This window comes from Strix aluco, chromosome 2, assembly GCF_031877795.1.
Source record: "Strix aluco isolate bStrAlu1 chromosome 2, bStrAlu1.hap1, whole genome shotgun sequence".
Classification (NCBI taxonomy): Eukaryota; Metazoa; Chordata; class Aves; order Strigiformes; family Strigidae; genus Strix; species Strix aluco.
In genome coordinates, this window is record NC_133932.1 from 36,617,003 (window position 1) to 36,632,117 (window position 15,115).

At 40.9% G+C, this 15,115-nt stretch overlaps 1 protein-coding gene across 6 annotated transcripts in view; it reads left to right on the plus strand.

Annotated features, from left to right (window-relative positions):
• DYRK1A (dual specificity tyrosine phosphorylation regulated kinase 1A) overlaps positions 1-15,115 on the plus strand; it is a 92,839-nt gene that overhangs the window by 60,188 nt on the left and 17,536 nt on the right. For 5 of the 6 annotated variants that reach the window (XM_074814355.1, XM_074814356.1, XM_074814357.1 and 2 more), the window contains one exon: positions 3,845-4,050. In XM_074814355.1, coding sequence (XP_074670456.1) covers positions 3,845-4,050 — 206 coding nt within the window. Of the gene's footprint in view, positions 1-3,844; positions 4,051-12,445; positions 14,318-14,445; positions 14,550-15,115 lie in introns of those variants that run through there. The other variant, XM_074814359.1, reaches the window with a different exon arrangement.

A 15,115-nucleotide genomic window follows, 5' to 3' on the forward strand; every position in this document is an offset into this window, starting at 1 on the left:
TGTACTGGGGTAGGATTGCATGTATCATGGAACAAAGTCTGAAATGTGGCAAGGGCAGGTATTTCATCAGGGACCATGTGCTGGACGTAACTTGTTTTTGTTGATAGCTAAGACTGCTTTCAGCAACAGAAGTCTGTGAACTCCTGTGTCTCCATTTCACTAACAGTAAGAAATTGTAAAGATGAAAATTAATTGGCTACTGATCTTTCAGAGCCTTGTAGTTACAGTTCTTAAAATTTTGACCCAGGTAGTTCTTACTTACTGCTAACATTGTTAAGGGTTGATACCACCACCTTCACAGAGAGTTCACAGAGAACATGCTGTATAAGCTAGCCAATTTCCATGTATCTACTTGTAACAGACTTCACATCGTGAGACTGCAGTCAGGCTCTTGTGTTTAATAGTGACCCCTTTTTTGAGATTCAGTGCTGCTCTGTGAAACCGGTTTGCATCTCTGCCAGAGGAGAGTGGTTTCTGCAATGTTTCTTGTTGGACTGATTGGATGGATTGTTTGTTCATTTATGTATGTTGACATCCTAGGTTGTGTGCGACTTTCCTCCAAGCAACTACGAAACTGCTTGTTAATCACAAACATTGACTCTTCAAAAAATTCTAAATTTACTGAATAAAAAAAGTTATTTGTCAAACTGTTTCTTGGAGAAGCTTTCCTTGTGATTCTGCAGTCTAGTTACCTTGTTACAAATTATGAAGGTCTCTTGTGGGGCATTGCTGTTGCATTAACGGAGTTGGTCCCATAAACTGTTGTCTGTTTGGAAGACCAGGAAAGCTGCAGCCTCACTATCCTGCCAGTGGACTTGGGAGAGGAAGGGTGTGCAAGCGTGAAAAATTTAAAGCCGAACTGAATCATCCGTATTACAACTGTTCTTTTGTGGGATTATTATACTTCTAATTCTTTTCTACTTTATTTATTTTTTTTAAAAAAAAAAGTGTGTGTGGCGCATTATTCATTTTATCCTCAGTTGTTGTGATCTTTTCAGTGAGTGTTAGAAGATACTACGAAGTCAAATTGTACATGAGAACTCTATGCTACTGGGATTTTTATGTGTATATATGTGAGCTTTCTGCTTTTTTAGGGACATGTGCAAGTGCAGAATTTTTTAAATTTTGGTTTTATTAAGTTATCTAATTTGCTAGATATCTAGTATGCTTTGGGAAACTGTGGCCTGGGGTAAAAAAACACAAGAAAAAAAACTTTTGAAGTAATTTGCTCTACAATTTAGAATTAATGGTACTTTTTTACTATCTGACTTACATAGTGTTTTGACTTTTAATTCAGTTACCATGATGTTGCTAAGTGAGATTATATTTTTTTCAGGTTAAGCAGGAAATCAGCAGAAATTAAAACAGCAGAAAGTAGACATACCAGATAATGTCTTACTTGTGTTCACCCATTCTTACAGGAGTGTTCAGTATGTCTTGAAAAGTAAATGTATACTGAATTTACCAAGTTGTATGGATGGAAGATTAACTCTGATTCTCTAGTAAAAATGGAGGTTAGATAGTAAGAGAGTACAGTAGTGTGGAAAAAAAATTATATACAGTTTTTACATGATCTAAGCGACAGATGCATTAATATATAAAAAAACCATGATATCTTTGAGGTCAGCTGATGCATTAGAATCTTTGCACATATTTTCCCCCTGTATTTAAATGTGAACTTGTGAAGTTCATAATACAAAATTTTAAATTTAAAAAAGCAGGTGACAATCTGTTGCCCAGTTCATAGATGAACATAAAATATTACTTGGAATGAAAACAGGAAAAGATGCAAGTACTTTAAAAAGTTTACACTCTGGTAGTTAACTGACATTTTCACTGTATCTTTAAATGTTGGGGGACAGTTTTGGAGCTTACAAGGATCTCTATTTTTGTTAAAAATCACAAAGCAGTTTTTAATGGATGTTTTACAGAAGAGTTAGTAATTTTCTGTGCAACGTTAAGTTGACTTAGCTTATAATGGTTTTAGGTGAGGAATTTCTTTATTTCCATTTGTAAGTTCATCTTGATACTTTATCATGTTACTAGAGGCACCATAATGCACACAAAAAAAGGAGTTTTCATATATCATAGTTATTTCATGAAGGTTTGGGTTTTCAGGTTTTTTGTGTTTTGTTTTGTTTTTAAGTAAAATGTTTGAAGATTTAATGAAACATTGTGAAAATATGTGGGTGCTTGTGGGCCACCAGTTCATTTTCTGAAGCAGTTTGTTCTTAGTCTTTTAGTAGTACTGAATTGTAACACTGGAGAAAAATACCAGTAGTCTGTCAGTGGGTACTTCACTGTACAATTTTACTGCACCCCTTTTAAAGTAATGGTGATTATACTATATATAGGCTTTCTTATTTATAGCTGTTTGAATATTATTTTGACTTTTTATTAACTATATTCTTCTAAAATGATGTTAACATATAATGCTGTTTGATTTCATCCCATGCCGTTCTTCTGCTGCCCTGATAGGTGCTGAGTCAATGATACAGTATCATTTTCACTATTTTATTTTGCCTTGAATGAGAATAGGTGATGAATTGAACAGTCAGTTATTTTTAAGAGAGTCAGATTGGTGGACGGTGTTCATCTACCATTTTCTACTGATTATATTTTCTTGTAAGGTTTTGATTGTAAGGGAAATGGGGATTTCCCATGCTGGTTAGGTGCTTGATTATTTCACATCTTGCTTCTAAATTTAATCTTTACCAATAATTGTGCCTTCAGATTTCAGCTTCTGATTCAACACGTATTCCTTCGGTGGCAATGTTGGCTTAAGTGTGTCTGGCTGATTGTCCCATCCTGCCCTGTCTTTTACGTTGTGCCAACATGGCAACCATTTACAGAATTTCCCCCCTCTGGCATAGTCAGGAAAAAGCAAAAGGATGGATATTAAATGTGGAACATGCTAAACTTTCTTTAGCAAAGAAAACCAAATTGTACTTTAATCTGTCCTCCACTGTTAGAGAACAGTGAAGATACAAGTAGACTACAAACCAATTAAATGCCATGACAGACATCTGAAGCAAGAGTTGAGAGGTGCAAGATCTGTCCTGGTTAGAGACAGATTCTGTGCCTGTGAAATTTGACATTTTTCAGGATGTTACACTATGTAATACTTTGGCCATACAGTTTGGCATTCTCCTGGAACTTGACACCAAGTATTTTGTTTGTCTCTTGCTTTGCAGTTGGTTCTTGCAGTCTGATTTCACCTTCCCGAAAAGGAATTAATACAAGTTGCAGTGCTTGCTACCTATAGCTCGATGAAACTCAGCAGTGGGAGTCAGGAAGCTGAATTGAAGTACCATTGGAAGAAGGGTGAAAGTTAAAAATGTAGGCTAGTGAGCTAAGCAGTTTGGAGGAAGGCATAAACATAGAGGCCAGGGAAGATGAGTTGCTGAGACTGGGCACTAGCTTTTCTTTTGTTTTGGTACAGTCAGTCTAGAAAGTTGCCATGAACAACCTTGAAAGGCAGAACCTGTGTGTTTTTCTGGCTTTCATGAAATCCATACACAAAATCTGTATCTTTGAAAGTAACCCGTGTCAACTTCCAATTGAGTTATGACGCATAGGTGAAAATGGTAGAAAAGGAATGTTAAGGATACATAGGAATAAACAATTAATGAATAATTTGCCACAATGAAATGGGAAGAAGCACTTCATCTAGGTAATCTTCATGTGAGGATGATTTCTGTGTTCATTGTGTATGAAAACTCTTGAGTATGTTAAAATGGTGAAACTATTAGTGTTTATGAGCTCTAAGCTAGGAGACAGAGGCTAACTGAGGTAAATATTTTCAAGCCATTAACTGCATTAAAAACTCACATTGTCTTTGCAGGAGGAGAGACTTCAGCATGCAAACCTTCATCTGTTCGGCTTGCACCATCGTTTTCATTCCATGCTGCTGGCCTTCAGATGGCTGGACAGATGTCCCATTCGCATCAGCAGTACAGTGATCGTCGGCAGCAGAACATAAATGACCAACAGGTTTCTGCCTTATCATATGCTGACCAGATTCAGCAACCTCTAACATTAACAAACCAGGTAAGTGATAGCAGTCATTTTAGATGTAATAATTCTTTCTCTAGTATATTATATACCCATAAATTACAGGATTGGAGCATATGTTTTAGTGGTTTCTTTGGTTTTGCCTTTTTTTTCCTTTTTTTTAACTAATTAACTCCTGACTCTTCAGGATGGGTGAATGCATAAGTTTCTGGAAGTTGTTTTTAAACATCTGGTACATATTTATTATGATTACTTTTAACATTTCTGAAATGAGAGGGGAGAAAGATTGTCCAAGTGGAGAGTTGGAAAGAGAGTTTAATAATAGCTTTTTCTTTTTAGGGCTGTTTGATGTTAGAATGTGATGGCTTTGTTACTTATTTTAATGGACAGTGTTTTAATGCAGGGCCACTGGTTAGTGTATTTAGAATAGAGAGGTTTGCATGAAAGACACATTTTATTAAGGAAGATATGCTTTTTTTTAAAAAAAGGCACAATCTAAAGCTATGCTATCATTGGGGTTTTACTACTACTAATTTACTACTTACTGTTGCAAGGAGGTAAAATGAACACAGGGATTATGATGATAATGGATGCTTTTGAAAGCTGTCAGGGTCACTGTTTCTTCTATAGTGCTTTTGAGTTGCTAGAACTGCTGAAGTAGCTTCCTAACTAATAGTGCTAGGTTGCTAGCCACAAGAGCTAGTATTGCCCTGTGTAGGAGAGAATTCTGTTGCTTTCTTAAAAATGGCACATCCCAGTTGTGGAGACATGAACACAAACAGGTTTCAGAGGTTAAAATCCAGAAGTTTGTTAAGTCAGAGCTTCAAAATTCGGTGCAGGCTGCTGAGTCATGTTCCACTTAAAGAGGATGGAGAGTGAAGTCTTTTGTTGCTGCCAGATTCAGGTCTGTTCTTGTGTTCAAGATGGTTTCAGTAGAAGAATCTACAGTACCATCAAGAGATGCTCTGTTGGTACTGCTCTGTAGGAAGGTGCTTAATGCAGGAAGAGGGAAGGATTAGAGAGGATGAGAATGGTCAAACTAAGTGCCAGGATATTTGATACTAGAATTTGGAGATATGTAATGACTAGGACTCTGTGAAGGATGGCAAAGTGAATGGAGCTGGCAAAGGATGTTTTTACTTTCATGAGAGCCACTCAGTAGGAAGAGTAAATCTGCTCATATATAATAGTATTTAGCTTGAGAAAAGGTATTTTATGTGACTTTTTTTTTTAGGTTAAAAGTCCCCCAAAACCTCCACAATGAGAGGTTAGTGAATCAGTCTGCCAATTAAGAAAAGTTGCTGTGTTCCTTAAACCTTTCAAGGTAGTTATCTAAGCATTAGGATCTGGCATCACATCTGTGAGCTTTAGTGTACATTACTGCTTAGTTGTTAATGTTTTCAAGCCAAAAAGCAGAATCAAGGAACTTTAGGGATATATCACCATCCGTTGCTGTTTGTGGTCACAATGGCTTTAAAATGGTAGCTGAATAATAGCTGAAGAATAGTTTTCAGAGAATAGCCAAGAATTGTTAACCAAAGAATGCAACTCACTGAGATGAGGATGTAAATATAGGGAAAAAGCTGTGATTGGCTCCAGGAAGTTATGCATATGAAGAAATGACCAGCTGGCCACCTTGATAATGGCAATCGAGCTGTCTTTGCACCACTAACGCTATTTTATAGAATCAATGTTTTTATTTTTCCAGTTCCATCTTGTTCTGCATTGTAGCTTCTGCCTTCCTCTTTTACTGTAATTGTGTTGTTGAACTCTTTATAGTCCTCTGGCTAAGCAGCTCAGAATTTTTACTCCCTTATCCTTTGTGAGCCGCTTTCAGCACCCTTGGCTTTGATGGCAGGCAACTTTTTTAAGTCTTCTGACTACTTGCTTTTCATGACTCTTTCCTTGAGTTCTTGTGCTTCTCCCATCAACAAGTCCATAAAGAGTTCTCACCAGATTCCAGGTTGGTATGGAGATTCTGTATGAGCCTGTGCTGGGGAGTCTCAATGGCTTTTTTGCCATTGCACTGCACTTCTGGCTAATCTTACCTGCAAAACCAAATACAGCTCACATCTTTATGCTAGTGAGTCAGCTCATCTGCTCTAGACCTTGTCTCTGTGCAAAAAATTTTATTGTTCTTTCTCTTTCAATAGCCCTTTTGTCAGCTCTAGTTCATCTTATTAAAACATAACAACATAACTTTTTTTTTTTCTTACCAAAGTCATGACACTGTATTATTGAAGGCTTTGTGCTGTCTTACATTTCTCTATTGCTGTGGACTACCATCTTGCCTTTCACTCCAGATGTAATCTGCATACCATCTAGGTTTTCATGTCTAAATGATACATACATCTTACAGATTCTTTCTTTATGATATTTCTACAGGAATCCTTTTTATTCAAGGTATTGCCTTGAATATGCTGCAACTTGTTTCTCACTGTCCTTGATAAAAGCAGATCTGTCCTGTATATGTCAATTCTGAAAAACTCTTGCAGAGATCATTTTCTGAACCGTCCTTGTGTGGTTTTTTCTTTTCTCTGTTGGAATCCTACCTCCTCATTCTTTCTGTTGTTATCTGCTGGTCTGTTACTAAAGCTTTTAACACCAGACTAACCTTATAGTAATGGCAAACTCTCTTCAGTCACATAAGGTGATATATGTTTTCAAGTACATATGGTTAAGATCATGTTTTTAACTTGCGCAGCAAAAGGCTACGTGTCTGTTGTAGGAGGCTTGATAGAATGATCTAATATAGCCATGAAAAATAGGAAGAACAAAAAAGGTGACTTATGGCAGATATAGGAAGTGTAATTCTTGAAGGGTAGATCATTACAATGCGATGTCGTGCATCCAGTCAGACAAGAAGTTAGGTCTCTGAGCTTCAGTTTCCCAGAACTTCCTAATGCGAGTGGTCGTGGGCAGCCCAGACGATTGGGTCAGCTTTGGTGCTACCAGTTTCCACAGCCTAAAAGTAGCCCATTCAGGGGCCAGCGTCCGACAGTCGATTAACAGCGACTTGCCAGCCCCTTTGCTCCTGGGAGCGCTCCATTACCTCGTGGAGTCCGTAGCCGGGTGGGTGGGTGAGGCGGGGGTCTCCCAGGCTCGGCGGGGGTTTCCCAGGCTCGCGGCGGTTGTGCCGGCTCCGCCGCGCAAAGCTCGTTCCCGCGCTGCAGCCGCCATCTTGTGGGCAGAGCGCGGCACTGCACCGCCTGCCCCGCTGCGGGGCGGAGCGCTGCCTGGGCCCGCCGCCTCTGCCGGCACGGCCGCCCTCTCTTCTCCGAAACTGCCCTCCTGTCAGTAAACTCGCCGCTCTTAAACTATTTGCGGAGCAGTTTAGCATGTCTTTGAGTGAATCTTGCACTGAAGGAGTCAGTAAAGAACAAAAGGAGAATCTATTAAATTTGGAAGAGGGGCCAGGTCTCTCATGAAGACTATAAAGATGTAGTGAAGTTATGCAGGGAGAACATTAGGAGAGCCAAAGCGCAGCTAGAGCTCAATTTGGCTACAGCTGTTAAGGATAATAAAAAATGTTTCTATAAATTCGTTAACAGCAAAAGGAGGATTAGAGAAAATCTCCCTCCTTTATTGGATGCAGAGGGAAACATGGTAACTAAGGATGAGGAAAAGGCTGAGGTGCTCAACGCCTACTTTGCCTCAGTCTTTAGCAGTGGAACTGGCGGTTCCCTGGACACCCAGCCTCATGAGCTGGGAGATGGGGAGGGGAAGCAGATTGAGGTCAGCACAGTTGAAGAGGAGGTGGTCAGAGACCTGCTACACCACTTGGATGCACACAAGTCTGTGGGACCGGATGGGTTACACCCAAGGAGTGTTGGCTGAAAGAGTTGGCAGATGTGCTCGACAAGCTGCTTTCCATGATTTACCTGAAATCATGGCTATCTGGGGAGGTCCCATTGGACTGGAGGGTGGCAAATGTGACACCCATCTACAAGAAAGGCAGAAAGGAGGATTCAGGAAACTATAGACCTGTCAGCCTGACCTTGGTGCCAGGGAAGGTCATGGAGCAGGTCATCTCGAGTGCCATTAAAAGTCATATAATGGACAACCAGGGGATCAGGCCTAGTCAGCATGGGTTTATGAAAGGCAGGTCCTGCTTGACAAACCTGATCTCCTTCTACGACAGGGCGACCTGCTTATTGGATGAGGGAAAGGCTGTGGACGTAGTTTACCTTGACTTCAGTAAGGCCTTTGACACCATTTCCCACAGCATTCTCCTGGCAAAACTGGCTGCTCGCGGCTTGGATGGGTACACGCTTTGCTGGGTAAAAAACTGGCTGGATGGCCGGGCCCAAAGAGTTGTGGTGAACGGAGTTAAATCCGGTTGGCGGCTGGTCACGAGTGGTGTCCCCCAGGGCTCGGTTTTGGGGCCACTCCTGTTTAACATCTTTATTGATGACCTAGACAAGGGGATCGAGTGCACCCTCAGTAAGTTTGCAGATGACCCCAAGCTGGGTGGGAGTATTGATCTTCTCGAGGGTAGGGAGACTCTGCAGAGAGATCTGGACAGGCTGGAGCGATGGGCTAAGGCCAACTGCAGGAGTTTCAATAAGGCCAAATGCCAGGTTCTGCACTTCAGCCACAACAACCCCCAGCAGCGCTACAGGCTTGGGGAGGAGTGGCTGGAGAGCTGCCAGTCAGAGAGGGACCTGGGGGTGTTGATTGACAGCCGGCTGAACATGAGCCAGCAGTGTGCCCAGGTGGCCAAGAAGGCCAATGGCATCCTGGCTTGTATCAGAAATAGCGTGGCCAGCAGGGACAGGGAAGTGATCTTGCCCCTGTACTCGGCACTGGTGAGGCCACACCTCGATGACTGTGTTCAGTTTTGGGCCCCTCACTACAAAAAGGACATTGAATTACTCGAGCGTGTCCAGAGAAGGGCAACGAAGCTGGTGAAGGGTCTGGAGCACATGTCGTACGAGGAGCGGCTGAGGGAACTGGGGTTGTTTAGTCTGGAGAAGAGGAGGCTGAGGGGAGACCTCATCGCCCTCTACAACTACCTGAAAGGAGGTTGCAGAGAGCTGGGGATGAGTCTCTTTAACCAAGTAATAAGCGATGGGACAAGAGGGAATGGCCTCAAGTTGTGCCAGGGAAGGTTTAGACTAGATAATAGGAAGTATTTCTTTACAGAACAGGTGCTAGGCGTTGGAATGGGCTGCCCAGGGAGGTGGTGGAGTCCCCATCCCTGGAGGTGTTTAAGAGTAGGGTCGACATAGCACTGAGTGTTATGGTGTAGTTGGGAACTGCCAGTGCTAGGTTAATGGTTGGACTGGATGATCTTCAAGGTCTTTTCCAACCTAGATGATTCTGTGATTCTGAGATTTGAGAATGCGCATGTTACAAAGGTTACTTTCTCCATTGCTACATTCGCTGAACTTTGTAAACAATTTTGTCCAAATCCAGACAAAATTGACTTGCTTGAAAATAAAATCCAGGATGAAGCCTTAGATTTTGGGGTGCTGAAGTTTTATAGAAATAACTGAGAGCAAGTAGTTCCTCTCTGTAAGTAAATGTCTTCAGGCAGCAAGATACATAAGGATACTGCTTGTCACTTGCCAGGTGTAGCTGTTAAGTTTTAGCATGTAGAACAGCAGCTTTTCTGTAAACAATGTCATTTTGATAAATAGCAAAGATGATCTGTCTTATTATGTTTTCTCAGGTTATTTTTTCGTCTTTCTTTTTACTGAGGACTGACTCCTTTTTTGGAGGAGTATTGTTTTGTTCAAGTTCCTGTAATGATTTTCATTCATAACCAAATAATGGGGAAGCTAGGCCTTGAATGTTAATTTATTGTTTTTATTCCTGCTCTGTCCTGCTTGTTTTTTGATTTCTAATGGCTTGCAGACCACAATCTGGTATTTTATGAATCATTCACAGTTGCAGATTAAAGGTTAGGAAACAGTAATGACAATTTATATTGAAGTTATATAAATATGTATTTATATTAAATGTTACTCTTAAAATGTTATTCACATCATCTTCTCTTGCACCTATTGCTTTATGGCTATGGTGGCCAAAACTTACTCATCTCATCATTGGCAAGGAACAAATAACAGGAAGATACTTCAAAGCCAACCAGATTGCTTTGTTTTTTGCTTATTTATGAGGTTTTAAATTACAGTTAAAAACTTCCAGCTCTGTCCTTTTTTTTTCTTTTTCTTTTTTTCAATAGTTAGGCTTAAGGCTTTTGATTCCCAAAAACTGCTTGTTTGTAAGGGTTTACTGTAAATCTCTGATTCACCAGGTGCTGGGCCTGCTGGCAGGATGGGGTCCTGCTCTTAGTTGTGTGGTCTCACCTCATTGATAAATGCCAGAGCCAGTTCAGGAAAGCAGTAACAGCATGTGGTCTAGAGTGAAAAGAAAAGATGAGATCTGTGGGACCTTTCTCCTTTAGCAGGAACATATAGTAATATTTCTTTGTCCAGTTTCAACTGGTTACCTCTTGAGAGTTCAACATAGCCTGATGTGAAGATCAGAGTTTAAAAGTTTTCACAACTTTCTCTTTTGTGCTGTCCTAATGTTTATTTTCGTCATAGATACTCAGATTGCCCGAAACTTGTTTCAGTTAAGTACAAAAGATTAGAAAATTGATTTACCTGATAAAGAAGTTGATGTGAGATTGCTGGGCAGATTTTGGTAACAAATTGCAACAGTTTAGCTTTCACAAAGCATCTGGAATTCAGAGGTCAGGCTGACTGCTAAACATCTTTCTGTCTCTATCTAAGATCACTTACCACCTGCAAAATTCTAGGTTTTACTGACCAGATGTTGGCCAGAGATTTTATTGATTGCAACTAGATAGTTGCAAAGTTAATGTGTTCTAGCAGGCAGTAGCAAATCCTTCACTCTGTCAGCTACCTAATCAGCAACATTAGTGATGGTCAGACTTCACCAGACTGTGTCATGAATGTTCATTTCAGTAAAAGCATTTCTCTCACTTTCCATCTATCTCAGGCATTTTGTAGAAAAAAATGTTTATGCTCTGGCAACAAGAATTTCAGAATGGGTTTTTTTATTCCCTTTTTCTTACTCCCCCTGCTCCCCGCTGCTTTTTTAAAAAAATGATTAGGCTGAATCAGGATAAAATCTTGGCAGATGATCTTTCTTTCCTTGCTGGTTTTATTTATTTATTTAACTTTAAAATTCTCTGTTTCGTACCATTACTTTTATTCAACAACCTAATTTATTTGGGGAAGGAAGCCAGAATAGGAGGGAAATACAGAGCACACATCAGTGATAAAAGTAATTGGACTGAAATTCTGTCCCTATCTGCATACAGTTCTGGCTCTGAGTACAGTCAGTTTGAAGATTTGAAGAGTCTTGGATTTCTCATTTTGTTCTCTGGCATGTACGCTTTTTTCTCTTTGGTTGTTTTTCTAAAAATCTGAAGTTTGCTGTATATTATGGGGAAGTGTTATGGTGGCTTGTGGTTATAGCAATTAAACATCTGTTTTGTTGACCCTCTGGAGACACCATCTATTATGTGGCTGCCCACCATGATGTGGGATTAAGGTTGACTTCCTATTCTATATTACTGTGATGCAAGAAGGGTTTTAAATAGTGAGTGGCATAAGAGATGAGACTGGTCCATTCAGTTCTTTAATATGGGAGTCTACTAAATAGTTCATTACAATTGGAATTCTTGCTAAAAGTTACCCTTACAGTATAAAATCTTCATTATTTATTCTGTTTGTAAAATGGAATATGTACTATACACAAGCAGAATTTGTCTTTTTATTTCTTTCTTTTACTAATGCATGTGGATGGTGATGGATCTTTCTTTTTAAAAATTCTGAATTAGAGCATTCCATTAACTGAATATACATATCTGCTCAGAATTTCCTGTAATCAAAATAAAATGCATTTAGTAAGGAACAGGGCCATCTGTTTTTTAGATAACAAAGCATATGTCCAAAGAGAGAGAAGAATGTTGTCTGTTCCTTCATTCATTAAACCTTAAAGACTATGCTAGTTAAAATAACATACCTGAGTTAAAAGTCATAGTTTCCTTAAAACATGGTTTGTCTCAGATGTGTTGTGTAACACATAAGTGGGGCTCTTGGTTGCCTTTTTTTGGTATTTATTTAATTCTTCTTTGCTTAGACTAGTTACAGGTTGCTTCTCAGTCCTATGTCATGTGTGTTGGGTTAATAGGTAAGAAAAATCAAATTTCAGTTCCTTACTTGTAGTTTTCATCATGGTTCCATCCCAGGTAGCTGTACTGTTTCCATTGAGGCATAAGCATGGACCAGTCAGAATGTGGTGGGTATTTACTGACTTTGTAAATTGTAATGAAAGTAGTTTCTTATCTCTCAGTCTTGAAATACAAGCATATCTTTTGATTTGTGTTCTATCTTTAGGAAGATCTGAGGTTGCAGTGTTGCTGTCTGGCCACCAGATAGAGACTGAAGCTTGTGCAATAGGATTTTTCTTTTTCTTTCCTTTTTTTTCTTCTTTTTTTTTTTTTTCCTCTTGTGGTTGAGCATACTTTGAAGCCAAGAGGGAAATCAGCATTACCCCAATGATAAAGAATTGGAGATTGTTACTGTATAAAGTGGGTAATGACCACTTTGTTCCATAGTCTTCCATTGTCAGGAAGAAGGGAGCAAGAGTCTCCAAAAGGATCTTGGAAAAAGAAGAGAATGTTACAGATTTTGCAATATAACAGGAGAAGGAAGAGAAGGTCATTTCTTTCTCCTCTCCCACAAAAAACTTCATGAACCCACGATAGCAAAACAGTACCTGTTAAAAAGTTCATACAGGTTAAAGTGTGTCCTCAGAAATGTGTGACTGTCTAAATGCACAATTAAAAGCACAATTTTCAAATAAGGTATCGACTGCAAGCAACATAGGGGTAGCCTGCAGAATTTTAATTATTTATGATTAGGGAACAGCAAAAAATCAGATTTATTCCCCCCCCCCCCCCCGCTTATTTCAGAGTTGAAATTAGAAGATTTTTTTTTTTTTAAGTAAGGAAGTTTGAGTTATAAATTAGAAAATAGACATGAATACTTGTCCTACAAATTCCCTTTCAAAATTACAGCAACCTTGTATCTGAAAGTTGATCTGAACTATAGAGTTCTTCCACACTGAGACTCTTTCCTCAAAACTCATAACCTGCGTAACAGAGCCTGTGCTGGTCATGTCAACCTAGGACAGAGACTGGTCCCTGCCAGTATTCGTGCACTGCAGCATGGTTTCTAAATCTACCAAAGTCTACCAGTGTTCCCATGTTCCAACAATCTCTTTAAGTCAGATTAAGAAATTTAAAGGAAATGCTTGCATTTGAAAAGCCTGAAACAGTGGCAGTTGGGATTAGGACTAGGTGCCCTTTAGTTATTTAACAGTGCTGTGGGTGAGAACCAAAAGAGATCATATTTAGGCGTGATTTGTTTAATGGTTCACATTTGTTTGACAGATGAAAGGAAGAAACAAAAATGTTTTGTAAATGTCAAATTGTTTAGGAAACTTTAAAACAGACTTTCCTGATGTTTACAAAATGGTCATGCTTGTAATAAAAAAGAATGAAGGAATTAAACCTGCTTAAGGGAAATTGATTGAGAAGGGCTGAGGAGAGGGGCTCTGAAGAGGACGACAGCGGCAGGGGACCCTTCTGAAAGCATCAAAAACCTGTGGCAAAACCACAAGACATGAAGGCAGAAGCCCAGGGAAGAGGGAGAGCCTCAAGTCACCTCCCCCCCTGAGTGGGAAGAGTGAGCTTCGAACGAGGGCACTGGGGACTCAGAGTGGGCGGAGACTGGAGTAACGGCACCCAACGCGCCCCTCACGTACAAGAGCAGCCCCCAGGGAGCGCGGCGAACAGGAGCACGGCACGTCAGAAGGTTGTGGCACATCAGTTTGCGCAGGCAGGGCAAGCGGACAGGGTGAGCAGACAGGGCGTAGTCCATCTCCTGGGTCTAGAACTTATCTGAGCTAGTTTTATCTTACCGTCCTCCACGAGTAGACTGAGCTATGGTTTCCACTCGCGTCAAAACCACCACCAGAAAGAACATGGCGACCCAGACGGAGCTGCCATGCAAACATGCAGCGGTCCAGGTCCCGGGCTGCAGGGAGTGCCTGAGCTTCTCAATCCTGCCGGGGGGCAGCAGTGACAACACCTGTCTGCGCTGCGATCAGCTGGATGACCTGCTCAGCCTGGTGGCAGAACTCAAAGCAGAGGTCGAAAGATTAAGAAGTATTAGGGAGTGTGAAAGGGAGATTGATTGGTGGAGTAGCACCTTGGCACCCATGAAGCAACAGGAGCAAATGGAGGCCCCAGAAGAGGCAGGTAATCCCTCATCCTATTGCTACCAGGGACCTAAGAGATGGGGGAGGCTGGAAGCAGGTCCCTGCTCATGGAGTCAGGAAAATGCTCTCCCAACCTCCCTCACCCTCCATGGTGTCCCTTCACAATAGATTCAGGGCCCTGGAACTTTTGAATGAAGAAGAGAAGGAGGAAGAAAATGAGACAAACATGGAGGAAGACCAAGGTCCACCAAGGCTGGGTCATTCTGGACCAGGTATTAAAACTAGTTCTAAAAAGAACCCCAGAAGAGTCATTGTAGTGGGTGACTCCATTCTGAGGGGTGTCGAAGGCCCAATATGCAGACCAGACCTGCTTCATAGGGAGGTCTGCTGCCTCCCTGGGGCCCGGGTCAAGGACCTCACAGCAAAACTCCCCGCTCTAGTGAGACCCAAGGACTACTACCCTCTCTTGGTTTTTCAGGTAGGTAGCGACGACATTACCAGGAGAAGTCCTAAATCAATCAAGAGAGATTTCAGGTCCTTGGGGAAACTGATTAAGGGGTCGGGGGCACAAATTGTGTTGTCCTCCATCCCTTCAGTTGTGGGGATGGATGAAGAATACATGAGAACTCAACAGATGGACTTGTGGCTCCAAGACTGGTGCTACCATCAGGGCTTTGGATTTTTCAATCATGGGTTGGTATACAGGACGCCAGACCTTTTGGCATTAGATGGGATGCACCTGTCCTAGAGGGGGAAAAGGATCTTGGGGCAGGAGTTAACTGGGCTCATTGACAGAGCTTTAAACTAAATTTGAAGGGGGAAGGGGGCAAAACACTAG